Source organism: Camelus ferus, chromosome 22, assembly GCF_009834535.1.
Source record: "Camelus ferus isolate YT-003-E chromosome 22, BCGSAC_Cfer_1.0, whole genome shotgun sequence".
Lineage (NCBI taxonomy): Eukaryota > Metazoa > Chordata > Mammalia > Artiodactyla > Camelidae > Camelus > Camelus ferus.
Window position 1 is genome coordinate 21,344,413 of NC_045717.1, and position 25,950 is coordinate 21,370,362.

Sequence of the window (25,950 nt, forward strand, 5' to 3'; positions counted from 1 at the left end):
GGTAAGCCTCAGGGGGCCTCTCCAGGGAGAGAGCCCCTCAGGCATCTCTTTCCTCTCTATGTGGGGGTCTCTTAGGGCTATTTCTCAGGGGGCTTCTCTCCCTGGGGGCCTCTTGCTCCAGGGCGGAGAGGGTGTCTCACCATGAGCTGGAAGAAGAACCAGGCGTGCTGCAGGACAGCCTCGCGCACGGCACTGCCGCTGACCACCCACTGTAGAGCCAGCTCCTCGTGAAGCAGCTGGGGACAGGGGCAGGGGTCATAGACAGCAGAGGAACCCACCCCATATCCCATCTGGAGGGCATGACAGGGGAGGATGCAGCTGGAAGGCTGGGGGTTAGAGCAGTGGGAGGCCATGCGGGAGGAGAGGGGCCAGAAGGAGTCCATGTGCTCTTTCCCTGGGGCTCTCCAGACCCTGCTGGGCTCAAGAGCAAGGGAGTTCTGTACCCCCTGCTTGGACCTCCCCCTGCTGGGGCCTGGGGGCAGAATGGAGTCACCCACCCCCTGCCTCCCACTACCTTCTGTGCAGTGGGTCTCGGCTGGGTGGCCGGTGGGGCTGAGGAGGAGCCCTCGAGGTAGGAACAGGTTCGGCTAGAGCTGCAGTCGATGGCCTATGATGGGATGGTGAGGGGGGTGGGATGGCGAGGGGGTTAGTGCGGGTGCAGGCGGTACACATGGGGAAGAGAGATGGTCAGCATGGACAGAGGAAAGACATGTCCGTGTGGATGGACAGTGGGGGCATGGATGGAGAGAGCCGGTTAATAAAGATCGAAGCGTGCCAGTGCAGATGGAGAAGGTCAGAATGTGATGGAAGAGAGGAGAATAAGCAAGTAAGGTGAACAGAACAGGTGAGAAGGCAGATGGGAGCCCGTGGTAGTCGAGGGGGGACAGCCGAGCAGGACCCAGTGGACAAAGGTGAGAGAAGGGTTGGGGGAGTGTAGGTGGGGAGGGTGAAATCAGTATAGACAGTGAAGGGAGAGACAGTGGGTCAGAGGAGGTGAGTGAGTGTGAACAAGGGTGGAGTGTGAATCAGTGAATTGTAGGATGGATGGAGGAGGAGAAGGGCATCAAGGTGGAGGAGGGAGAGTGTAGATGGGGTAGTAGAGTGTAGACAAAGGGGATTAAAGGAGGAAAAAGAAGAAAATAAAGGACAGAGGAAGTAAGATGGTGATGAGGCAGCAGAGCAGCTGAGAGAATCCCAGGTTCCAGGTCTGGCCCTGCTTCAGCCTTGTTTGGGGCCTCGCTAGGCCTCAGTGTCCCCATCTGTGAAATGGGTATGGGGCGCCCAAGCTCCACTCTCTCTTCCTCCTTTGCTGGTCAGGATGTGAGGCCACTGACAGGGAGAGGAGACTCAGTGATGGAGCTGGCCTGGCCTGGGGACCTGCCCAGGCCTCTGCCTCAGCACTGGAGAGCCCCCCAGCTCCCACAGTCCCAGCCACAGGCCCTGGGCTCCTTGGCCTGCATCATATGTGCCATCTGCTGCAGAGGCCAGCCTCACTGCCTCCTCCTGCCTGGAATGCCTGCCCTCCTACCACCTTGTCACCTCCTATGTGCTCTTCGAGGCCTGGCTGACACTTCAGAGAACTGAGGGCACTGGGGGGGGGGACCTGTTAAAAATGTGGGGGGACTGGGAGGGCCCATGAGCCCAGATCCCTAGCAATCATGGGAGAAGACTGCCCAAAAGTCCCCCTGCTCTTGCTGTTAACAGTGTCCTGGCCGCTATGCAGTGCGGGTTCCCTGGGTGATGGGAGCAGAGATGGAAGGGCCTGGAGCCAAGTGTGTGGGGAGTCCAGCTCCTGTGGCCTCCTTTTGGTGCCCACAGGCCTCTGAGCTTGGTACCAACCTCTGCACATGACTTTCCCTCCACCTGGAACATCCACCCTGCCCTGGCTGGCTCCATCTCACCCTCAGGTCCCAACAAAAATATCACTTCCCAGGAGAGGCTCCCCGAGACTGCCTGGAGGGAGGCTGGTGGCCCAATTTCTGTTCATTTCCTCTCAGGCATTTTCACACCCTGCACTTAGGTATTTGTGAGTTTGTTGGATCAGCTTCTATAATCCTTGACTAGCCAGCAACAGGGCCAAGGCTGGGTCGACGATCTCTCCCACCTGCAATGCCTTAACTCCCTCCCAGGCTCAGGACCACTGTGCTGAACATTTGATTTTGCACCTTCGCCACGTCTGAAAATTCAGAGCCTGGGGTGCAGGGCGAGCCCATAGAAGAGCCAGGACTTGAACCCAGGTCTCTCTAATGGCAAAGGCCCTCATCACACTAGGTTGCTGGAAAGGGACAAAGCAAAGGATGCTGCCCACAGGGGTCCCTCTGCCTGAAATGGGGTGGGGGAGCCCCGAGGTTCAGTTCCATCCCCTGGGCATCATTCAGGTTGCTGTGTCAAGGGGACAGTTGAGAGTCTCCTGAACAGAGAGGATTATGCGGGGCCATGCGGGGCAGTGAGGTTACAGTGGCTGGATGTGCATATCATTTGCATGCTATTTGCATACCACCCTGGTCCCTTCTGTCTCTGGTGGAGGCTGTGGTTGGTGCAGCAGCAAAAGGCTGGTTAAGATGACCCTATGATGCCTACAACACCCACTCCACAGTCCCAAACAAATGCAGGAGGGGGTCTGCTGCCTCCTCTAGGCAGCCCCCCTAGGTTAGTCGGCTGCAGCCAGGAAGGTGGGAGGAGCTCATGCTGAGGTGGGGTGACCCACGTGCAGGGGCAGGTAGGGAGGGCACCTGTCTGGGGTCGGCCCCACAATAAGGGGGTGCCCGTCGCAGCACAGCCTTGCTGCCTCCTGGAGCATAAGCCGAATTCACCCAGGAGTGTGAGCGGTCGATACCCTGGAGATACACAGAGAAGTGGTAGCATCCGTGGGCAGAAGGCGGGGAAACCAGCATGAATCACCAAGCGTGCTCACTGCCCTGGACCACACGTGTACCCACGTGGGCACCCACACACAGCCCTGGAGTATGTGTGTGCAAAGATGTGCATGGGGGGCACACGTACAGTACACACGTCCATGATCCCCTGTGCATGAGGTTTGTGCGAATATGTGCCCTGTGTACGCATACGAGTCAGGTACACGTGAAAATACACTCTTGCACTATGTACACGCTGCTCTTTTTTCAAGCCCCAGCCACTCATTTTTGGGTCAGCCTCGGAGCGTGAAGACCAGCACCAAGTCTGCCAAGTCGCAGCTCCCAAGCTATGACAGCCTCAGCCCAGCCCTGGTGTCAGGGCCAAGCCGTCATCCATGCTGCTGGCTGTTGTCGCCAGTCCTTTGTCAACACTGAGATCTTTCACCCACCCACCTGGCAGCCATGGCCACTGAGGTTGGAGAGAACAAGGTCCCATCGCCCTACCTTGCTGGCCAGGATGCGGGAGACCTCGTCATCCACAGAGCCGGGGGCCACGGCCAGGTCGGGATTGCTGCTGCTGATGCTCTTAGAACGGGCCAGGTAGAGGCTGGTGGGGCGGCCGGAGCCACGGGCCAGCGTGGCAGGCTGCACCGTGACCGGGGGGGCCCCTGAGGATGGAAGGAATGTGCTCAGCCCCCTGCCCCCCTGCCCTGATGCCCCACTGCCCTTCCCAGGCAGCTGCCCCTGGCGAAGTCACTTTCTTTCTCTGAACCTCTGGGTTCCTCACAGTAATTTGAGGGAGACTGAAAGACACTGAGAACAGTGCCTAGCATATTGTAAGTATCCAGAGGGGTTCGTGGTTGTTACTTATTATTTAACAAATGAAAAAAATGCAACTTTATTGAACACTCACTGTACTAAGCATTTTGCACGGATTACTGGGGCATTTACTATCATCAGCGCCCCCATGAGAGAGGCACTAATATTACCATCATTTTACAAATGGGAAAACAGGCCCAAAGAGGTGGGGTCACTTGCCCAGGTTCACAGAGCTTGTGGGCAGACCTAGGATTCCAACCCAGGCAGTTCTGCTTGAGTCCTTGCTTGCTGACTGGCTGAATCATTTGTCAGTCACTAAATCAAGTCTACAGAGAATAAACCCCTGGAGTCAGGCAAAAAGTTCCCTCTCTCTCTTGCAAGTTGCTCAAACCCACCAAGGACTGTGCAGCTTCAGGACCTTTGCACATGCTCTTCCCTTTGCTTGGGATGCTCTCCTCACGGGTATTCCCTGTGCTCCAGGGTCCCCTGCCAACACTCACCGCCATGGAGGCTGGGCTCTGTGCCAGGCAGTCGGAAGGCATAGTAGACATAGGCAGCCAGCAGTGGGCAGTGACCCCGGGCATCCTGGGCAGCCTCCAGGCTCCGGTGGACAAGGCTGACTACATGCGCCATTGCTTCAAAGGCTCCACGACCCAGGTTCACTGCCGAGCAGAGCAGAGGTCAAGTACCAGATCCCAGGACCTCTTACCTCCCTGAGGAAGAGCCTTCAAGGTCCTAGGGGGTTGTGTGGCCATCAAAAGATCACAGGAGACCAGCTCTCAGCCCAGGGGGTTGGGGCCAGTTTTCAGATGGGAAAACTGAGGCCAGAGAGATAAATGGGCTATAGGAGGTCACCCAGAACCAGTGGACTGAGGGCCCATTTTCCAGATGAGGTCTAAGGCCACACCCACTCACCGATCTGGCCCCCAATGATAGGGGGCCTCACGACCAGACGGACAAGCTTGTCCAGCACGTGGTGGGAGAAGGTGACAAGGAGTTCAGGGCTGGCAAGGCGCAGGGCTGCCAGGCTGGCACGCAGCTCCTGCTCCACAGTGCCCTCACTCAGCATGGGATCCTTGAGACGGAATGGAAAGGCCCCCTCCTCCAGGACGTGCACCAAGGTGAAGAACTTGTCCAGGTGGGGGTCCTGGAGGGGGGACCAGGAGTGAGAAGGGCAGGGCTAGGGCTCCCAGTCCAGGAAGGGCCAGGGGGATGGAGTGAGGGACTGAGTGGGCAGAGACACTGAGGCTGGGGATCAATAAATGAGGAAAGGGACAAGGAAGGAAAGAAAAAGATGCGGAGGGACCATAGAAATAGCAAGAGACCAATGCGGGGAGGAGAGACCACGCAAAGGCCAAAGCTCCACCTGGGATGGCCACAGGGACGGTCGCCCCTGCCTGAGTCAGCAGCTTCCCTGGGAGCCCGGCCCAGCTGACCATAGTCACGTCCATGGCCCAAGGCCAGGCTTCCCTGGTCAGCGGAAACTCTTGCCCAACCCCAGGGCCGGACTCTTGAGTTCTGGTCCCACCCCCTACCTGGGGGTGCACAGATGACACTGCTGTGAGCTCCACGCTGAACACGCCCTTGTGACCATCCACCCAGCGCATGCCCGGCAGCGCCACCTGCGGGAGGGACACACCAGGTGGGCACTGGCCAGCTCTCCCCCACCGCTCAGGCCACCAGCTTCAGCCATTGCGACACTGTGGCCTGAGCACAGCCCTGCCTGGAGGGGTGTGGTGGGGGCAGCTGAGCACCCTGCCCCCAGCCCAGCTCAGCCTGAGATGGGGGCAGATAGGAGGGGGCATTACAGGGGTCCACGGAGCAGGCTGGGAGCCAGAGATGCTCATGGAAGGATGCAGAATGGAGACCCAGGGTTATTGGAGGGAACGGACAGGGGTCCTAGGGACAGGGGTCAGGGAGGCAGGCAGGGCTGCAGAGAGGCAGTGGAAACTTAGTGGGGAACAGAGAGTGCAGAGGCAGGGGTAGGGGGTGTCAACGAGGCAGGGCTGGTCGGGGACAAGGAGGGACAAACACCGGGGAAGTAGGACACACAGGATTAATAATGAAAGGAGAGGGGTGGTGTGATGAGGCAGGCAGGGGCCCTGGAGGCCCCAGCAGAGGACACAAGCCTCCTGGGGTATCGATGGGAAGGAAGGCATGGCAGGAATGGGGGACTTGGGAGCAGGGTGTTGGCTGGCAGGGGGTCCAGGGCACGTACATCTGGAGTGAGCACGGAGTAGCTGGGCGGGGGCTGGTCCACGGACACAGGTAGGCAGAAGGGGCCGGTCCTCAGGCGCCCGTGCTGCAGCAGTGGGATCCACTGGGGAGAGGCTAGGGGTCAGTGTAGGGTTGGACAGAGCTGGGAGGGCTGGGCAGGGGGGTGTGGGATGGCGAGAGGCGAGGGAGAGGCTCACAGTAAAGCCCACAGGGATCTCCAGGGCTGTGCCTGGCCGGGGCTGGCAGCTGACATGGTAGAAGGTGAAGAGGAGGTGGTGGTTCTCGGTCACACAGGCCGGGAGACGCAGCTTGAATTCCTCGTAGAACTCAGGCGACCTGGTAGGGCGGGGCTGGTGGTTCTGCGGGGGCTGCTGAGATCCTCCTTGCCCGCCCCACCCCCTCTGCCACATGTTTCCTCCTGGCTCTGCTCTCTGCCTCAGCTTCCCCCATCAGCACTCCCAGAGCCTGCCCCCCGCCGCCCCTCTTCCTGCCCCACTGTGTCCCCATCAGTGCCCCGTCTCCTCTAGACCCCACATACTTGTTGTGGTAGACCACTGGTGTGAAGGCCTCGCGGGTGAATTCGCTGCAGCTGGACTTGCCAAAGATGACCTGGTAGAGCAGGGGCATGAGGGGCTGGCTGGGGACAGCCCGCCCGTCTCCCCTGGGGCCCAGCCACTGACCGGCAGGGCCTGGCTGGGATCCTCGCCCGCCATGTACTGCACTCGCACGGTGAGGTTGCGCACGGAGCCCTGGCGGCTGCTGAAATTGAGGCTGTGTGGGTACACGTACAGCAGGTTCCTGTAGGGGGACAGAGAGGCCGGGCTGCTGGAACCAGGGGGACAGTGGCCACAGAGCTGGGACACTGAAGGCCAGGTAAGGGGCAATGATGAGTATCAGGTGGGAGAAGTAACTGGCAGAGTCGGGGAACAGACAGGCAGAGGGTGGGAACGCAGAGGGACTTTGGGGGCACTGAGGGGGCACTGTGAGGCAGAGGGCAGGGGACAGATGGATGTTCAGGGCCAGGTTTCCAAGAAGGTGGTCCGGGCAGCCAGCATTGGGCCTGAGCCTCGCCCAGGCTGCACTGCCCATCACCCAGCTCAGGAGCCTGACTGCTCCTTCCCCCAGAAGAGGCCACTAAAGTAATATGGTGGGGAAACGGAGGCTGGAGTTGGAGGCAAGGACTGGGCTGGGGTTAGAGTTCTGCCTCCCTCCCCCAGGGGTAACTACGTACAAGCCCAAACCTCCTATCTATATAATGGGGGAAACCAGCCTTCTAGCTGAACCTCTGTTAATACCTAGCTGACCATAAACAACAATAATGTCAATAATTGCACCAAACACTAACGTGGCTCCTACTGTGTGTCAGGCTCTGTACTAAGCACTCAGCTTTCTCACCAGCAGCCTGTGAGGTGGGACTCATATCACCCCCATTTCACAGGCAGGGAAACAGAGGCTCTCACTGTCATCCAGATGACAGTTAGCATTGATCCAGGGCATGTGCAGGTCCTGAGTCAGGTTGTGTGGCCTTGGGAGAGTCTCCACCCCCTGCACCTGCTCCCCTAGCTCTCGATCAGGCCAACAAAGATCCCAGCATCGAGGGCTTGTGGGAAGGATACGAGGAGACCAGCTGCTGTAAGGGCAGTGGAACGGCTCTGGGCAAACCGTCTGTACTCACAAAAGCCTCACTGTTACCACTGGTACTGCTGCCATGCGTATCCACAGGGTGGGAAACCAAGGCTCAGAGCTTAGGGTGCCCCAGTGGAGCCTGGGTCTGTCCTCTCCCAGTGCCCCCAGGCCATACCTGGCCTTGAGCCCCAGCCAGCGTGATCCCAGCGTGGCCCAGCCACACATTCGCCTGATGCAACTGTCGCACCACTGCCAGGCCCTTGCACAACACGAGGCACCCAGCTGGCCAGTTAACGATTGACTGGAGGTTAAGGGGGGTGTTGAGGCATAAAAGGCAGCAGCAGTGGTGCTGTGGCCACACCCCCCTGCCTCCCAGCCATGCCCGTGCTCATGCTGTCCCTGCTGTGTACCCTGGCAACAGTGGCCCGGCCTGCCCCAGTAGCCTCCATGAGCAGCTCGGAGCCAGCACAGCATGAGGAGCTGACCCTGCTCTTCCACGGGGCCCTGCAGCTGAGCCAGGCTCTCAATGGTGTGTACAAGACCACGGAGGCACAGCTGACAGAGGCCGGGGACAGCCTGGGCCTCTACGGCCAGGCACTGGGGCTTCTGGGGCAGGAGGTCAGCCAGGGCCAGGATGCAGCCCAGGAGCTACGTGCAAGCCTGTTAGAGATGCAGGTAGGCATTGCCGTGGGGGTATTGCGGGGTGGGTAGGAGTCTATGGTGGAGTTATACCTTGGGTGACTATCAAGGTTTTCCCAGGACTGGGGGAGATTCTGAAATATAGAACTTCTAGCATTAAAATCAGGCCAGTACCAGTGGGTCATCCTACTAACAGCTATGATCTATTGATCAGATGGAAGAGGATACTCTAAAGCTGCAGTCAGAGGCCACAGCCCAGGCACTGGGGGAAGCGGCCCAGGGACTGCGGGTACTGCGGGAGAGTGTGACACGGCTAGAAGTCCAGCTAAGGGGCGCTTGGCTGGGCCTTGCCCGCCAAGAATTTGAGGCCTTAAAGGTAAGGGGTTCCCAGCTGGGGAATCAAGAACTTGATTTACAACCAGATCTCATTTCTGAACTTTTTGTCCCAGAGACACCCCCCCCCCCCCGCCAATTGCTGTCAGCCTTTCAGAGCCATGGCCTCTACTCTGTGTGACCCTGGGCAAAAACCCATACCCCTTCCCATGCCTCAGTTTCCCTATTTGCAAATATGGGCAACAACTGATGTCTCAAAGCAGAGCCAGGGACTGGATGCAGATAAAATCCTCAGCCTGGGGCGGGGCACATGGTAGTTGCTCAGTACATGCATACTAGTAGAGCACTTCTTGAATGCCCATTAAGTACCCAGCGTTGTTTTATGCCCTCTAAGATAACCCATATCATGCTCATAACAGCCCTACAAAGCAAGTCCTATCTCTTCCCCATTTTACAAGTGAGGAAGTTGAGGCCAGAGAGTAGCCAGGCCACAAAGATGCAAGGGGGAGCATGGGGCTGGGCAAGGTCAAGGGATAGGAGGTACAGCGGCCCCCAGCTGAGGTCTCTGTCCTGACCCCACAGGCCCACGCTGACAAGCAGAGCCACATCGTGTGGGCCCTCAGGGGCCACGTGCAGCGACAGAGGCAGGAGATGGTGGCCCAGCAGCAGCGGCTGAGACAGATTCAGGAGAGGTAAGCCTGGCAAGGGTTGGGCGTGTGGGGCAGCTGGACAGAGTGGTGAACAGGGCAACTGGATGGGGATCCCTTTGCCTTGGCTGAACCGCACTTCCCTCCCAGACTCCACATGGCGGCACTCCCGGCCTGAGCCTGCCTGGCCAGAAGTAAGGACCAGTCATGCATCGAGGGATGCTTCCACGCCCCAGGCAGCCCCTGCCCGAGGAGGACCTGTCTATCCGCTGGGGTCGGCCAGGGTGCTGGGACCCGCTGCCAGCCGAGGAGTAGCGACAGAAACAGGCTGGGGACACAGCAGAGGACACGGCCCCGTTGAGGAGGGGTGGAGGAAGGACACGCTCCTTCATGCCTACAGGCCCCTCATTAAAGCAGAGCAGTGGCATCTCACCCTGGTGTCTGTGCATGTCAGAGAAAGGGGATCCCCCTCTGCACGATGCCTGAATGCCCCCACTCAAGTGCCTGGCTGCCCCAGAGGCTATACCTGTAGCTGGTGTGGGGGGCGTAGACCTCACGGGCAGGGAACTCCAGGATCTCCTTGGTGGGCCGGCCTCTGGGATCTGGGTAGGGCTTGACATGAAGCAGCTCCGGGGAGAGGCAGAAGTGGGGGTTCTCAGGAGCCGGAGAGATGTCGATCTTGAGCTGGGCTGGGGAGCGGGCAGCCAGTTTGCATCTGCCTGGGAGCCTCTGACTGGGCCCCATCTCTGGGCTTCGGGTTGGGGCTCTGACTCCCTCTTCAGGTGCTAAGGCCAGAAGTTGCCCTCAGCTCTGTCTCTTGCCCCCACTTTTAATCAGCTTTGCCCATCACGTCCCTCATTTAACCTACTATCTGTCTTATTCTGTTTCTCATCTCTGACCCCCATTAGAAGGTCCACCCCTGAAGTTGGGGCTTTGTCTATCACAGTCACCATGGTGGTCCCCAGGACCTGGCACAGCAGGTATTCAAGCGTGGGTTTGTCGAGTGACTGTATGAGAGTGACATGTCTTATCTATGGGGCGCGCCACCCACCAGTCACGGGCCGCAGGCGCCGCAGCAGGGATGTGGGGCGACGCATATCAGCCAGGAACTTGAAGAGGTCCTCGTCACTGAGCCGCTCAGCCTCCTGCACAAAACCCGCCCCCGTGAACTAGGGCCAAGGAGTTTGTGGTCCCCATGACCCATGCGGCCACAGGCTAATGGGAGGGTGTCCTTGGGCATCCTTCCTTCAGCCCCCTGCCCCGCAGCCACTACACCTGCTTAAAGAAGTTGGTGACAGTTAGTGTGGCTGGGCGGAAACCAGAGAAGCTGCAGGTGTCATCCCCACTACTCGTCCGATCCTGGGGCACCCGACGGCGGCGGTCAGTCCAGGCAGGTCGGCGCTCTAGAGAAGACAGTGACAGTGATGCAGGGAGACGGAGATAGAGGCAGGGAGGGACAGAGACCTGTGGACTCAGGGCTGGTACTAAGTCCGGCCAGCAGAGGGCGCCCCTCCCCCCCGGTAGCCCCGCCCCTGGCCCGTCGGCCCCGCCTCCTCACCGCCCTCGGAGTCGGAGTCGCGGTCGGGCTGGCCCGCGCTGCTCACGATGTTGGCCAGGTGCACGGCCGTCCAGGCGAAGGGCATGCGGTAGCGGCCCAGGCGGGTGCAGAACTGCTCGGCGGCCAAACGCAGCTTCTCCAGCTTCTCTCTGTTCTGCGGGGAGCCGCCCCCCCCAACACCCCACAAGCTCAGTGCCCCAGAACTGCTGAATCCAGGATCGCTGCTGCCGCTACCTAGCGGGCGACCCCATCACCACCCGGCCAGCCTCTCACGCTTACCTTGGCTGTGTCCACCTCTTTCATCACCATGTAGGGCTCGCAGCACTCACTGATGTCTCCCTGCTGCAGCACCTTCTCCAGCTGAGGGGCAGGCAGGCCCAATGAGGCACTGCCGGGACCCCAACCTCCTCACCCCACCCCCAACCTCCCTGACCCTCACGGCCCTCCATACATTCCATCCAGCCAGGGCTCTTGCTCCAACACCTCCAGCATGGCTCCCACGGTCCTCAAGGTTGAGTGCTAGCTGTCAGCCTGCCCAACCAGCTGCCCCCTCCCCACCCTTTGAAACCGGCCCCAAACCCAAGACTCCATGTTATCCGCACATTTACATCTTTCTTTGTTAGTATAAACGGAGGCCACTCCAAGCATGGCTCTGAGCCTGGACTCCAATCATGACTATTCGGGGACTATGGCACCCTGAGCACATTCCTCCATTTCTCCATCTGTAAAATGAGCCCCATGGCAACCTCCACCTCCTGGGGCTGCTGTGAGGACCAAAGGCCAGAATCCTTGTGAAGTCTGACTGACCGGGAGCAAGGCCTGCCTGGAGGTACTCAACTAATGTCATTACTGTAACTCAACCGAACATCTTAGGAAAGGAAATTTGAGCTCACTCCTGAAAACAGAAAATCCCAAACCAATGTACCAACTAGATCTTTCCTCCCCTAATAAACTGAAAAGACTCAAAAAAACATTTTAAACATCCACCCACACATGCCAGATGCCATTTCCCCCCAGGCTGCCGACTCATGGGTGTCAGCTCAGGTGTGACCTCTCTGCGGAAGCCCTTGGTGATTTCTCCCTGCCCGGGCTGAGTCAGGTGCCTCCTCCAGGCTCACCCAGCTGCCTGCGCTCCCCCACAACAGCCCTGATCCCCTTTTTGGTGACATGTTTGTTTTCTTCCATGAGAGCAGGGACCATGCCCATGGCCTCCAACATTATCACTGCCTTATCCAGCCCCGGCGGGTACCTTGATAACCAGGAAGATGTCAGGCGAGGGGTAGGTCACGGAGAAGATTGCGGAGCGGGCCAGGGTGGAGATGGCAGGATGGGTGCCGTGGGCCCGCAGCAGCCCCTTCATGGAGTCCGAGTTCAGGTCAAAGTAGAAGTTCTCTGAGATCTGAGGGTACGAGAGGCAGCTGCGCCACCACCTCCAGGAAGCCCACCACCCTACAGTACAGAGGAGGAGTGGGAGGAAGGGGAAGAGGGGGGCTCCTACCTTCTTTTTCTCCCGCACATCGTACAGGGCCAAGATGCCAAAGATGGGCTCAATTTCGATCTCGAACCTGCAGTGAATGGCAGAGGTTGTCCCTGAAACTTCTACCTCCACACACCCCAATCCCTCTTGTGGCCCAGCCCAGGGTCGCTGCATTGTGGGGCAGGGGGTGGGCATCTGATTTCCACTGGGTCATGCAGAACCACCATTTCAGGGCTTGCAAGAAAGGCCCGTCCCGTTTTGCAAAAGGGGAAACTGAGGCACAAATAGATTTTTTTTTTCCCCCCACCACCACTTCCTCCCTTAGTAAATAATGCACACAGAGCCCTTATTTGGTTGGCATGAAGACAGCTTTTGAGACGTCAATTCCTCCCCCACCCCTGCCCCATCTGAAATTCTCAACTCCTGGGCCTCCTTGTCTCCCCTCTCTGGGGTGTCCTCCATCCTGGGCTGAGTCCCCTCTTTGCTCACCTGAATGGTCTCCTTTTGGGGACCTCCTTCCTGCCTCACTCTGCCCCACTGGGCCCCACTCACCACCCACATGCCTTCTAAGGAAACATCTTAAAACTTAAAATTTGAGGCACCCCACTGCCCTGTGTGGCCCTGCCCTGCCCACCTCTTAGCAGCCTCATTTTTCCTCTCTCCAGACATCCCCAGGCTTTGTGTGTGCTGTGTTCCCACCTAGACAGCCCTGTGTGGTCATCCCACAGTTACAGGGCCTGCACACAGCAGATATTGAGCGTTTGTCAAATGACTGGATAAGTCCACAGAGCTCCCATGTTCCCAACCCATGTGTCTGAGGCAGGCGGCCCACCCAGGCCTCAGGCCAGGCTGGGGCCTCCCTTTCCTGCCCCAGTCCAGGCAGGAACTCAGAGTGGGGAGGGGCAGGGCTCAGGTCCAAGGCCACATCCTGTTCAGCTCCATTCCCATGCACTCTGGCTGCTCCCAGGGGCTGTTGTGGAGGCGGCCTTGGGCGGCTGGAAGCCAGGCCCAGGGTCCCCAATGCCCCCTCCAGCCTGGCTCCCAGCAGCAGAGTGAGCGAGGGCCAGCTCCAGCCTCACAAGTCATGTGATCTTGGGCACAAGGTCTTCACCACTCTGTGCCTCGGTTTCCCACCTGGGCCCACTTCACAATGTTGTGAAGATCAGAGATAGGACATATAGCGGGCAGAGAACTGTGCCTGGCACACGACTGGAGCTTAGGATTCGTGGCTTTGAATAATGAAAAAGGAAGTCTTATTTTCCAGCCTGAAAGCCCACGGGTGCCCTCCTGGGTCTCAGGGCTGTTAACGGTAACAGCGTGGCCTGCATAGTGAGCACCAAGTGTGTGCCGCACTGTAACCCACGTGGCTGGCCTGCCCAAAGGGAGGGGCGGATCAGCACACTCACTTGAGCGACAGACACTTGACCAGGATCCTCTGTCCAAAGTGCTCTCGGGGTGGCTCCGGGCGGCTACAGCGTTCCACAGCCTCATCCTGCCAAGAGCCAAAGGGGCAGCTGGTACAAGTCCTCCAAGAAGGGCTTGAAATGTGTGGCGTAAGACCGACTCAACCCCCAAGCCTGACTAAACTTCTTTTGGTCCCCACCTCTGAGCCTTTGCACATGCTGTTCCCCCTGCCTGGAATGCCCTTCCTCTCCCTTCCTCCTTGTCTCTCCACCTGCTCATTGTCAGGTCAGTTGAGCTGGCACTCCTCTAGGACACCTTCCCTGAGGCCTGGGTGGCCCCCTCCTACAGATGCTCACCAGGCCCTACTGCAACAGGCCACACGGCTAGGACACTGAGGGCCGTGTGAGGGACAGTTACATGCACCTCATTATGGCACTACTCTGGGTTGTAATTTCCGGGTAGGGAGGTTTCTCTTCCACTAGACTGTGAACTCGGAGGGCTGGGACTGGGTCTGCCTTGTTCATGGTTGAATCCCAAGTGCCTGTGAGATAACAGGCACTCAGACAAGTTGGTCAGATAAATACAGAGGTATATAGTAGGTATCTACTAAAAAGTGGTTGAATAAACATAGACATATACAGAAAGCATTTGATTAATGCTTATTGGACATATATAGGGATATATACTATGCACCCAATAAGTACTGGTTGAATAAATAAAGGTGTATACAGCAAGCACTGGATACATGGCTGAATTAAAACAAAGATGTATACACTAGATGCCTAATAAAAGGTGGTTGGATAAATATAGGCATATATAGTAAGTGTTCAATAAATATTGCTCAAATGCTGTTTGATTAAATAGAGGACATACAGTAGGCATACAATTAATATTGATTGGATAAATACATGTATAGTCGATGCCCAATAAATGCTGGGCGGATAAATATAAGGGAATATATAAAATAAATAAAAATCATTGAATTTTGTACTGTATACAAAATAGATAAACAACAAGGTCCTACTGTACAGCACAGGGAAATGTATTCAGTAGCTTGTAATAACCTATAATGAAAAAGAATATACATATATGTATAACTGAATCACTATGTACACCAGAAACATACATTGTAAATCAACTATACTTCAATTAAAAAATAAAAGTCATTGAATAAAAATATTGAGTACACAACAGGTACCCTAATAAAATGCTGGGTGGATAAATATAGGCATATATAGTAAGTGCTCAATAAATACTGGTTGATTAAATGCCGTTTGATTAAAGAGAAAACTATATACTCGTAGGCATATAGTAAGTATTGGTTGAGTAAATATAGCAGTACACAGTAGGTGCCCAATAAATGCTGGTTGGATGAATACAGGGGTATCTCGTAGGCATCTAGTAAAATCCACTGAATAAAAGTGCAGGGAATACAGTAGGCACTCGGTAAATGTTAGTGGGATCACAGAACGGGATATATGTAAGGCGGATGTGCATTGGCCTCAGGCCTGCTGCAGGCGAGCCGGCACCCACCTCGTCCGGCGCCGGGTAGAGGGCGAGCAGAGCGCGGGGCCGCTGCTGCCGCCGCAGGGCCTCATTGCGCCGGTCCACGTCCTCCGGGGCTGCACGCTCCAGCAGCGAGGGCAGCAATGAGTCGGCTGCCAAATTCCTCAAGTCAAAGATGCCAGAGGCCCCGCTGCTTCGTGGAGTGTCGTCTGGGGAGCTTGAGGAATGCCGGGGATCATCCTGCTAGTGGAGAACGGCCAAGCACTGAGCATTAGCTGCATACACCTTCTTCATCCCACTCAGGTGAGACTGTCTTCAGGCCCATTCTATAGATAGGGAAGCTGAAGGCCAGGAGCTGGGGTCACCACTACAAGGGTCGCCTGAGGGCTTTGCTGACCCTTCCTTCTAGAATTTGCTGTCTGGGAAAGCCCCCCTCCTTTGTTATTGATGGAGACTACTTCCCACTTTCGGCTTCACGTGACCCCCAGCTGGCCAATCAGAACACAGCATTTGCCCCCCCCCCACCCCGGGATTGGCTCCAGGATATGCCTGGGCTGGGCCAATGAGAGCTTTCCCTGGGGCTTTGCTCACCGTTGCCAGGGGAGCGAGCATTCGTCTCACTGTGGCTATCTCTGGCCCACGACCCTGCCTGACCGTCCAGACTTAGCTATGGTCAGAGCCAGGCTACCCTGGTTCAAATCACAGCTTAGTTCTGTGACCCTAGGTCTCTGACTCCAATTCTAAGGGCTTCAGTTTCCCCATCTATATCTATAAATACTAACAATGGAAACAAAACGATAATTCTTGGTATGACTATTATTGGTGAAAAACAGACACTCAATAAATGTTGGTTGACAAAATATAGGCTCAAGAATCAGCAGGCCAGTGAAAGCCCTCTACTAACCTTGCCATGCCTCAGTTTCTTTATCTGCAAAATGAGTGCTGTCCTGCCTCACAGGATGAAAGATGAGGACAAGTATAAAACATTTAGTATAAACTAAGTACATAATAATTGCTTAAAATGATTACCCTTAACTTTTCACTCACGGAGCTGATACATTCCTTTTGTGTTCAAGGCTGTTTGGGTCATTTCCCATCACATGTGACTGAAAGCTGGGGCCACAGCCCACACACACACATATATACCCCCTTAGTGACCCCTGCCCGTGGCTCCCTCACCGAGTCCTCTGGGCCAGACCTCTCGTCCCCAGAAGCGTCCTGCTCAAAGACCTGGCGGGTGAGGCCCTTCTGCCGCTCTCGCTGCGTCTCTGTGGTGATGGGGCTGTATGCTGCACTCAGATGCTGGTACCTAGGAGGAGGCGGGGCTGGGTGAGTAGCAGGAATAGGGCTCCCCAGGGCTCCCCAATGTGCTGACATGCCTGCAAGTCTCCCGTGATGCCTACGCGACCATCCACCCTCCCTGTGCTCCACCAGAGAAGTCCGGCTACACTTGCAGGGACCGTGGACAAACAGGAATACCAGCTAAAGACAGTGGGCTCTTTTGGGCTCAGACCCGGCCTCTTGACCCTCTACCCTGAGCTGCCCCCAAGCCAGACCAACCTCCTGTGGGCAATGATCCAGTCCTCAGTGTACATCTCCACCACTGCCCTCACATGGGCATCCAGCTTTCTGTACAAAATACAATCAGGGTAAACAGAGGCAGGGCCCAGGGTTAATCTTTCCAGTGGCTTGTGAGGTGGGGCCGGTCCTTCTGTCTGTTTCAGAGATTTGGAGATAGAGGCTCAGAGAGGGAAGGGGACTTGTCTAAGGTCACACAGCCAAACCAAGGGATGAACTCAGGGCTGAAAGAGGGTGTTGATGGGTGGCACAGAGGCAGAGTGGAGTTATGGACAGTGTGGTATACGGCTGAACCCACCCATCCTCGGGTATCCCGGGCTCTGTGGTGCGGCATTCCCGGGGCTGCAGTAGCAGCTCCAGGTCGTCAGCTGGAAACTCAACCAGCTCCCGGAGTGGCCCAGGCTCTGCATCTGGTGGTCGGCTCAGGAGCACATCCTCGAAGTCCAGGGGCTCGATGACTTCAGTCAGTGGGACCTGGGTCAGAGCAAAGTGGCTATAACCCCTGCCCTGGGGACTGGGCATGGGGACTGGAGGGTGAGTGTGGGCTTGGGTTGGCCTTGGAAGAATATGAGGGCAGTGGGAGCCATGGAGGGTGTTGGAGCTGTGAAGGGGCCGCAGAAGGACCACAGAGGACAGAAACCTCAGCCGCTCCACCCCCACCCCAGCTTGGCTGGCCCTGCCCCCTCTTTCCAGGCAGGAAATCACACCCTGTGCCTGGAGGGACAGGAAACTAATGGTGGAAGGGCAGCAAAGCAAGAGACAATTCCTAAGGTCCTGGGGCAAGAGAGCCCCACCCCCTGCCCACTGCAGTCAGAAGCACCTCCCATCCCCCCAGGCCTCCTGCCCCACCATCCCCATCTGGGTGGTCCAGGCAGCAGGAGGTGCCACGACAGCAGGCTGGAACCTCTCCCCCCTGACCACCCAAAGGGCTGCTTCCCCAGCCAAGGAAACAGCTGTAGAGAGGGGGGACCACCCTCCCTACTCATGCTCCCTGGGAACAGGAATCAAGGACAGTGCTGGGCCGAACAGGGAACCCTCCCCTGCCACAGCTGGGTCCCTCCCAGCAGTCACCTCAGCTTCCCCATAGGATAGGGCACTAGTAGGAGGGGTGGGTGGGATAGACCCCTGGCAGAGGGGACCCCCACTCCTGCAGAGGGTGGCGGGGAGGATGCACCTCCCAAACACTTACCCCCAGGGAGCTGCTACAGCGCCTGCTGGAGTGGGGCGAGCCACTGCGCTCCCGGGACACCTGCTTCCGCACCTCGGCTGCCACTGTCCTGCAGGGACAGGAAGAGGGCCACTGAGGGCAGGAAAACTTGGGCAGCGGGGCCCTGGGAACCCAGGCTTTGGGGCAAACATGTTCACTCTATGAGAGGAAACTCCAGGCTGCAGAAAGAATAAAACAGACCACGGGCCAAAAGAACCTGGGTCTCGGGGATCCTCCGATCTCAGTGTGTGGGTCCCAAGGCTGGGGCAGACACATTGCCTGCTGCACCCTCTTCCTGCCTCCAAGCACAGATCAGGAGCTGCCACTGGGTGGGGCCTGATGGTCACTGATCCCCACTTCTCTCTTCCTACCTGGCCCCAGGGATCTGAGTCCTGCCCTGCCTGGACTGGCTTCCAGGCCTGGAGAGAGGCCCGCTGGCCCCTGGCCTCCACTTCTTCATTTGGGGGACCTCTGCCTACCCTGGCCCCTGCCCCCTGGCCTCCACAGGAAGTGAGCCCTGTTCTACTCTTGCTGGACAAGTCATTCCTGCCTCTAAGCCTCAGTTTTCCCATCTGTAGCTGCCAAGGTCCTCACATGGCTGCTATGCAGAGCTGAGCTGAGGGTCTGGCAATCAGTGGGTGCTCCACACACACACCTTCTCAGGGAGTCTGAGATGGGGCTGACCGTGTGAGCATCACCCAGCAACCAGGGTCAGTGCCATGGCCTTCCTGGGCTGTCAGCATCTGCTCTGGCCTTCAAAGTCACAGTGGATGAGAATGAAGGGGCAAGATTCACAGGGGAGGGGCCAGCACAGGAGTTTGGAATGAACCCTAAAGGGGCAGGGACTCCCCAGGTTCAATTCCTTCAGCTGAGCTTGGAAGGAGGGGCAAGAAAGAGAGCCAGGCAGTTATCCAGGGGAAGGAGTGTGCCAGCCAGAGGGAACAGCAGGTGCGAAGGCACTGAGGCTGGGCTCTGTGCTCCCTCGTCAAGACAAAACTAGCACTGTGTGGTCCCCACAGAGGCCCCAGCGCTGAACCCCACATTTAGTAAATGCTCAATAAATGCACTTTTTTGATGGAATGAATAAATCCCTCCCAATCTCCCTCTTGGTTCAACTTGCCTAAACCTACTGTAAATTGGGGGAAGCCCCTTATCGTTTAGCTGGGTGGCTTTGGGCAGGTGGGACAACCTTTCTGGGCCTTGGTCTCTTAAAATCAAGAAGACAATTGCCCGGGGGTTCAGGCCTCAAGTCCTCCTACTTCTCATTTTTCTCTTTCCTTGGAAGTTTTCTTAATGAAAAGTTGTGCCCTGTACAGCGCTACGCTGAGGACTGCAAACACAGCTGTGGGCCACCAATGAGATGGATGTGTGTGGTAAGCCCAGGCAAGGCAGGTGTGGGGTAGGGCCAACTGAGAGCTTCAGGCCCATCTGGAAGCTTCTGAATTCAAATCCATGTGGTTCAAACAAAACTTGCCCACAACCCTGATCCCCAGCCTCCTTCCTTCTCTGTCCCTGTATTCTATTGCCTCTGTCAACTGTCTCAGAGTCTTGCTTCTATTGGCTTGGGTGGGGGATAGGGGAGGGGAAGAGAAGCTTGTAGGAAATTCAAAGGATGTGAAAAATTAGGGATTTGTCCTCAAATCCCCCAGGTTGGGGCCACCTCCTCTGGAAGCCTGGGCACACAGGGCTGAGGGGTGAGTTATGAAAGATGCTGGACTTGTCTGTGCCCTGGTCCCAGCTGTTCTGCAGCTGCTGCCCCAGAGCAGGGGGTGGGTAGGAAGCTGGGCCTCCAGCTTCATTTGCCACTGGCCTCAGAGTGAGGCCCCCAGAGTGGGAAAAGGCTGGGTCCATAACGGTATGGCCACAGAGCCAGTTTACTGGGTCACAGGGCTCTGCACTTGGAGCTGGACGAGTTGGGGTGAGTGACTTCCCTTCGCTGGACCTCTGGGTTTGGGAGAGTACCCATCACTTACTGAGCTGTTCTGAGTGTAGGGCTTGGCACACAGTAAGTGCTCAATTAAGGCTCATTGTCACCACATTGCCTCAAAGAGCATCCTGGGGAACTGGAATTTCTGACGTTGGTTTTTATACCAAAGGTGAGTGAGGCTCAGAGAGGGGTTGTGAGGCACCAAGGGTCACACAGCAGAACGCAGAGGTGCCCAGAATCAAACCCTGGCCAGCTGGAGGTCCTTCAGTTCTTCTGCGTCACCCACGACAGGGAGCAGGGCCAAGAACTGGGGCTCCAGAACCTGCCCCTTCTCTGCTCCTCTGCCCACACTCAGGCCGCCCCCCTCCCCAAGAGCAGTCCCATCCAGCCTCAGTGCTTCAAAACTGTCTAAACAAATCCTCGGATCCGTCCTGTGTCTCACCTGCCTCCTTTGCATGCTCACATTGGGGTCCTGCAGGTATCCTGCAGCAATATGACCATAACCTGCCCTCCCACCATCCCCCCTGTGTCACTAAGGGCAGCCCCACCCTCTTGGATTCTCAGGACCCACACCTGGGAGTCGTCCCAAACTCCTTTCTTTCTCATCTGCCCCCATCAGATCTGCTTCAGACGCCCCCATGGAGCACATTTCAAAAAGGGAGGCAAAGGCAGCCCTTTTTCCTGCTTCCTCCCCTTCGGAGATGGCCCGCACCCTGTCCATGGAGTGTGTACCTACTTTTACTTTAACCTGAGCACCCAACTCCCACACCTCTTTCCTTGCCTTTCTCTTGCTTTATACTCTATGCAGTATGTATCTCTCTAAATAAATCTACCTTTACTCAAAAAAAAAAAAAAAAAGAAAGAAAGAAAAAAAAAAAGGAGGCAAAATGTTGAGCTGGATTTAATGGTTTTTCTCCCGAAGTGATCTCAGAATTCAGTGAGGGAAACTGGAAAGAAAGATCAGGTAGTGGCTTACAGCTATTGGTGAGATAAATCCTATTATGGTGAAAACTCGACACCCCCAGGTGATGCTCAAGAGACACTCAGAGGGGAAAGATGAAGCAGTGGCATCGCTGGAATTCACGTGAGACCTCATCCCAGGGCTGGCCAGATTAACAGAGGTCTATCCCTTCAGGGGAGGACAATAAAACCAGAAACAAGAATGACATAAGCCTCAGATACTGTGTTCCCACTTCTGCAAAAAGTGGGGAAGAAAATGAATAAACATAAAACCCTAAAGAGATTCCTCTTTACATCCCACCCTAACCCTCCTGGACTGGCAGAAAGACTTAAAGACAAATAATATGAGTGCCAGCAAGGATCCAGAGCAATCGGAACTCTCCTCCACTGCTAGGGGAACCCCTCTGGAAAACCACCTGTAATTAACAAGCCAAGTTGAAGATCTGCCAATCCAGCAATTCCACTCTGAGGCACAGATACTCAGGAGAAAAAACATGGCTGGGAATGTTCACCGCAGCTCTGATCATGACAGCCCGGAAGTGAAACAACTCACATGTTCCTTGACCAAAGATGGAGAACACACAATCTTGGGAATAATATGCAGCAATGAAAAGGACAAGCCTGGCTACAGGCAGCGGCACAGAGGAGTCCTCCTCCTGACATTATGCTAGCAGACAGGACTGGACATCCCATATGGTTCCATTTGTAGGATGTTCTAAACAGGCAAAACCAACCCACAGGACATAGACAGATAACTTGGATGGAGAAACTATTATGCAAATGAGGAAGGGACAGTAACCGCCATCAGCATGGCAGTTCCCTGAGGGACAGAGCCAAGTACAGATCACCAGGGGAGGGGAGTGCTGGAGTGGGGAGGATCAGGAAGGTGGAAACAGCCCCTGTCTTCACTCGGGTGGTTTCGCCCCTGGCATTTGTTTCATAATAATTCTTTAAACTTTGCATTTCTCTGTATGCATGTCATCCATCATAATTCTTTAAAAGGTACCAAATAATAATCTAGGCATGTGCTCGAGTTTGCAGATATATTTGAGGACAAGGGTGGGAGGGCGATTTCCTTGAAATCCCAGAGGTACTTTTGGGATTCTATTGATGTACATCTCATTGCACTCCCAGTCCTTGAACAAATCATTATTTCTTTAAGTGAGAAATGCAAATTGCCTCACATCAGACAACTGAACGGAGAATGAAGATGCTGCTGTCAGGTGCCTGGGAGGAAGGAACGGACACGCTTGGGGATATGAGTGCAGGGAAAGGTTTCTGAGACTGTTCTGAACTCTGGAGCCACATGCTCCTGGGATCATTTTCCTACCAGAGACCCTTGAGAGTGACTTAAACACTTTGAGTCTAGGTTTCAGTAGTTCTACGAATGTCAACAGGCTCTGGTAACAATTAGTGACATCTCAGATGGGGACCAGCATGAAAAAAGCACATTATAAATGTTGGTCATTATCACCCTTCTAGATCAGATTTTATTTTACATAGTACAAGTGGAAAAAATGAACTTTCCGCTGCATGCAGTAACGTTTGTCCATGTGATTTACATTCATAAGAGTCTGGATTTTTAAGTTGTCCCTCCAAATCTTTGTTTTAAAAGAATCCATTCAATAGGAAACCAGGGGACTGTCTAATATTCAGGTTAATATGGCATTTGTGGAATGAATGATTGAGCGAACCAGCTGATGAATACAGGCCTAGGTCTGAGCATGTATACGCCTGGGTGCCCACTAGGCTGCTCTGGAGAATTTGTCCGAGGGTGGCTGGAAGATTTGAGCCATTTGATTGTGGCTCACTGGGACCCCAGGATCTTTCTCTGCTCTTCTTACTCTGGGCTCTACAGTATCCATTTCCCTGGGCGGAATTCAGGGCCCCTTTTCCCCTTATGTGGAAGCCAGGACCCAAGGACATAGGGACCCAGAGGCAAAGAAACAGACAATAATCATGTATCCAGGCTCAGAAACACCAAAGGTCCCAGACAGAGGGACGATTCAGACAGATAACAACGTAAAAACTGCCCAACCACTGTGCCCCAGACACCAGGTCACAATGCCCCTCCTCTGTTCTGAGCTCTTCACGGCTCCCACCTCATTCACGGTAAAAAGTTAAACTCCTCTCCACAAGGCCCTGCACAGCTTGATCCTACTGCCCCCTTCCTCGCTCTGCCACCTCAGATGCTCTAGCTATGCCTGCTCCTGCCTCTGGGTCTTTGCACTTGTCCTTCCCTGTGTTTGGATTGCTCTTCCCCCACATCTGGGTATGAGCCCCTCCCTCACCTCCTTCAGATCTTTGCTTACATGTCACCTTCTCATCCAGGCCTTCCGGACCTGCCTCCCAGAGTAGATCCCAAACTCCCCATCTCCCTTCTCTGTCCCACAAGTACCATTACGACTTACCACTAACATATAATCTACTTTATCCTGCTTCTTCTGTCTCCCCCGCTATAGCTGCCCCCAAGGGTGGGATCTTTTCTTGTGTCTCCATCAAGCTAGTGGGGGGTAGTCCCCCGTGGAGAGGACTCCTGAGCAGATTCCGAACCCACTACAGAGGCACAGACCCCCATGACGGGGAGGTTCTTCAGCCCCAGAGAGTCTGACATCCCCCTCCCAGGCAGAGCCTTACAATCTCCAGTGGCCACGGAAATGGATCCCCCAGCGCCTGGCGCCTGTCCCCTCCCCCGTCTGCCCACCAGCTGGTTCTGTCCCCAGCCCCCACTCCTTCTATTCAATCACCCATCCATCTCCAGCGCGTCCAGGCGGTGCTGGGAGAGCCTGAAGCAGGGCTGGGGGCGGGGGGACATCCCCAGCTGTCCTTTACCCCCCAGAGACAGCTGGGCACAGGACCCTGGCGGGTCCTAAGCACGGGAAACTTCCCGAGGGGGTTCAAAGGACGCCAGAAGCACCATCTCAGTTCCTAAAAGCCGGCGCCTGGAGCATCCCTGCCCCACACCAGGCACAGAGGATGGGACGCAAAGAGCCCCCAACTCCCACGCCCTGGGGCTCGGGGACCTGGGAGGGGCCAGAAGCTGGGGAGGAGGCGCAGAGTGCGCCGGGCAAGGCTTTCCCCGCGCCGCCTCCTCCAGGAAGGCCCCCGGACACGCCCCCACGAGTCCCACCCGTTCCGAGGGAGGACCTCAGACGCCATCGCGCCCGCCGCCCCGACGCGACCCCCAGCCCGGACCCCCGTCGCCCTCCTCGCCTGCCCCCGCCGCCGCCGCCGCCGCCGCCCCGAGCGGGAGGAAGCGGGCCGGACCGGGTGAAGGCGGAAGGGGCTTGAACAGGGGGCGCCCAGGCTGGGGGGCGCCGGGCCGCCCCGGGGCGGGGCTCAGACACGTGGGGGCGGCCCGAGGTGGGCCCGGCGGCCGCACTACCTGTTGATCTTGTGCGCGAAGGCGCGGCGCTCGGCGGCCGCCATGGCGCCCCGCGCGTCCCGCCGCTGCCGCCGCGCGCACCGTCCCCGCCGTGGCCGCCGCCGCCGCCGCCTCCCGGCTCTGGGCAGCCCGGGCTGGGCGGGGCTGGGGGCGGGGCCCTTCCGGGTGTCCCAGGCCGCTCCGTGCTGCCCCTGCCGGCCGGAGGGGTGCGGGGTCCTTTGGCCGCCTCCGCGCCTTCGGGGCTGGGATGGGGAAACTGAGGCTCAGAGGGGGCAGGAGAGGAGGGGGGCCGGGACTGAGGCCGTGGGGTGGGGGTGGGGTCTCGGGCTCCCCGGGGATGCTCTTTCTGCCCTCTAGCTAGGAATCTATCTGTACTATAAAAAGTATAATCTTCAGAGTTTATTAAGCAGGGCCCTGCAGGTCTCACGTGTGGAAGGAACTGTCGTTGCCCCCCCCCCCCATTTTACAGATGAGTAAACTGAGGCACAGGGGAGTTTGGGCACTTGCCTACGGGTCTCAGAGGTCTCCGTGAGATGTGCTCCCGTCTGGGGTGAGAGAGGAAGAGGTGTCCAGCTGGGCTCCGAGGTACGGAGAGAGATAACACAGGACCTGGTGGTGGGACCTGAGTGAGCCAGTCCAGGAGGCTGGACTGGCCCTGCTGCCTCCACTGGAAGGAGGATGTGGGGACATCCTCGCTTATATGTGGTCTCAAGTCTCTTCCTAATGGTTCTTCTCCCAGTCCCATTGCAGCAGTCTTAGAGGAGTCTCCAGTCCCCACTCATTCTCTGTGTGTGCCAACTCCTTGCTCACCTCCTGACCTTTGCACAGGCAGGCGCCTCCTCCTGATGACCCTTCAAATCCTGGTCAGAAAATGTGCTAGGTAGAATTCAGGGGCTGAATAGTATTAGGGCTCTGCTGTACCTCAGGGCCTTTGCATGTGCTGTTCCATTCCAGTGTGTGGATGTGGTCATTATCCACCCCCTTTTACAGATAAGAAAACTGAGGCCCAGAGAAGCAGAGTGACTTGCCCCAGTGGATCAGTGTCAGATCCTGTGAGGGAACCCTCTTACTCTGCCACTTAGCCCTAGGCTCCTGAGGGCACAGCAGGGTGACTCCCAGTCTGGCATGTGACATGTGCACACATGTGTCAGCAGCCCATGCGCCTGCCGGAGTGGTCCAGCCACTTTGGCCTGGGAGACGCCGCATCACTCCCTGCTGTGCCCCACCCCAACCCGCAGCCTTCCAGGCTAAAGTCCTTGCCTTGCCTTTCAGGCTGCTGGGAGGTGCTGGGCAGGAAACATGCAGATGAGCAAAGATTGGCAGATTTCTCCACTCCTCTCTGCCTCTTTCCAGTCCAGCCCACATCATACCTGGTCTTCCCAGCTCCTACGCTCACCCCTTACAGTTTGTTTTCTCCTTGGTAGCCAGAAGTCACCTCCACTTAGACTCCTTTGTGGCTCCCACCTCATTCAGAGTAAAAGCCAAAGTTCTCACCAAGGCCCACAAGACCTCACATGATCTGCTCTTGTCACCGCCCTCCCCTCCCCTTCTTCCATTGTCTCCCTTAATCGCTCCACCCCAGCCGCCCTGCCTCTTCCTTGTTGCTCTAAACACTAAGGCACACAGCTGTACCTCAGGGCCTTTGTATGTGCTGTCCCCCCTTCCCACACCCCCCTTTTACAGATGAGGAAACTGAGGCCCAGAGAGGAAGAGTGACTTGCCCCATTTCACCCAAGGAATCAGTGTCAGGTCTGTGATTTCAGATCTGTGACCCAGGGAACCTGACCCCAAAGTGGTTGCCTCTAAATCCCA

At 56.6% G+C, this 25,950-nt stretch overlaps 2 protein-coding genes across 10 annotated transcripts in view; one reads left to right on the forward strand and one right to left on the reverse strand.

Moving 5' to 3' along the window:
- DOCK6 (dedicator of cytokinesis 6) overlaps nucleotides 1-24,241 on the reverse strand; it is a 39,839-nt gene extending 15,598 nt beyond the window's left edge. For 3 of the 8 annotated variants that reach the window (XR_004314322.1, XM_032465690.1, XM_032465684.1), the window contains exons 1-25: nucleotides 24,139-24,241; nucleotides 17,849-17,936; nucleotides 16,958-17,133; nucleotides 16,642-16,710; nucleotides 16,261-16,390; nucleotides 15,109-15,324; nucleotides 13,578-13,663; nucleotides 12,193-12,259; nucleotides 11,944-12,093; nucleotides 10,974-11,054; nucleotides 10,695-10,848; nucleotides 10,412-10,539; nucleotides 10,188-10,281; nucleotides 9,663-9,825; nucleotides 6,572-6,689; nucleotides 6,430-6,500; nucleotides 6,089-6,227; nucleotides 5,893-5,994; nucleotides 5,210-5,296; nucleotides 4,590-4,821; nucleotides 4,175-4,336; nucleotides 3,360-3,523; nucleotides 2,733-2,837; nucleotides 515-607; nucleotides 141-236 (exon numbers count right to left, since the gene is read on the reverse strand). Coding sequence is in view for 7 of the 8 variants with exons in the window: in XM_032465690.1 (XP_032321581.1) it covers nucleotides 141-236; nucleotides 515-607; nucleotides 2,733-2,837; nucleotides 3,360-3,523; nucleotides 4,175-4,336; nucleotides 4,590-4,821; nucleotides 5,210-5,296; nucleotides 5,893-5,994; nucleotides 6,089-6,227; nucleotides 6,430-6,500; nucleotides 6,572-6,689; nucleotides 9,663-9,825; nucleotides 10,188-10,281; nucleotides 10,412-10,539; nucleotides 10,695-10,848; nucleotides 10,974-11,054; nucleotides 11,944-12,093; nucleotides 12,193-12,259; nucleotides 13,578-13,663; nucleotides 15,109-15,324; nucleotides 16,261-16,390; nucleotides 16,642-16,710; nucleotides 16,958-17,133; nucleotides 17,849-17,936; nucleotides 24,139-24,182 (3,015 nt within the window). In the remaining variant the exon portion in view is untranslated. Of the gene's footprint in view, nucleotides 1-140; nucleotides 237-514; nucleotides 608-2,732; nucleotides 2,838-3,359; nucleotides 3,524-4,174; nucleotides 4,337-4,589; nucleotides 4,822-5,209; nucleotides 5,297-5,892; nucleotides 5,995-6,088; nucleotides 6,228-6,429; nucleotides 6,501-6,571; nucleotides 6,690-9,662; nucleotides 9,826-10,187; nucleotides 10,282-10,411; nucleotides 10,540-10,694; nucleotides 10,849-10,973; nucleotides 11,055-11,943; nucleotides 12,094-12,192; nucleotides 12,260-13,577; nucleotides 13,664-15,108; nucleotides 15,325-16,260; nucleotides 16,391-16,641; nucleotides 16,711-16,957; nucleotides 17,134-17,848; nucleotides 17,937-24,138 lie in introns of those variants that run through there. The other 5 variants (XM_032465686.1, XM_032465688.1, XM_032465689.1 and 2 more) reach the window with 5 other exon arrangements.
- On the forward strand, nucleotides 7,865-9,568 carry ANGPTL8 (angiopoietin like 8). 2 transcript variants are annotated; one of them, XM_006184869.3, is made up of 4 exons: nucleotides 7,869-8,192; nucleotides 8,371-8,532; nucleotides 9,072-9,181; nucleotides 9,287-9,568. In XM_006184869.3, the coding sequence occupies exons 1-4, from the start codon at nucleotides 7,896-7,898 to the stop codon at nucleotides 9,312-9,314; spliced, it is 597 nt and encodes a 198-aa protein (XP_006184931.1). In that variant the 5' UTR covers nucleotides 7,869-7,895; the 3' UTR covers nucleotides 9,315-9,568. The 2 variants fall into 2 exon arrangements, with proteins under 2 accessions (XP_014415017.1, XP_006184931.1); XM_014559531.2 differs by lacking the exon at nucleotides 8,371-8,532 and having other exon boundaries at nucleotides 7,865-8,192.
- Nucleotides 24,242-25,950: the final 1,709 nt, after the last annotated feature.

What these genes read in the sequence shown, in the direction of transcription:
- ANGPTL8 (XM_006184869.3), top strand. Translation starts at nt 7,896, where the DNA reads ATGCCCGTGCTCATGCTGTCCCTGCTGTGTACCCTGGCAACAGTGGCC. An exon ending in AAGAATTTGAGGCCTTAAAG is followed by an intron (nt 8,533 to 9,071) that starts GTAAGGGGTTCC and finishes CTGACCCCACAG; the next exon opens with GCCCACGCTGACAAGCAGAG. An exon ending in CTGAGACAGATTCAGGAGAG is followed by an intron (nt 9,182 to 9,286) that starts GTAAGCCTGGCA and finishes CTTCCCTCCCAG; the next exon opens with ACTCCACATGGCGGCACTCC.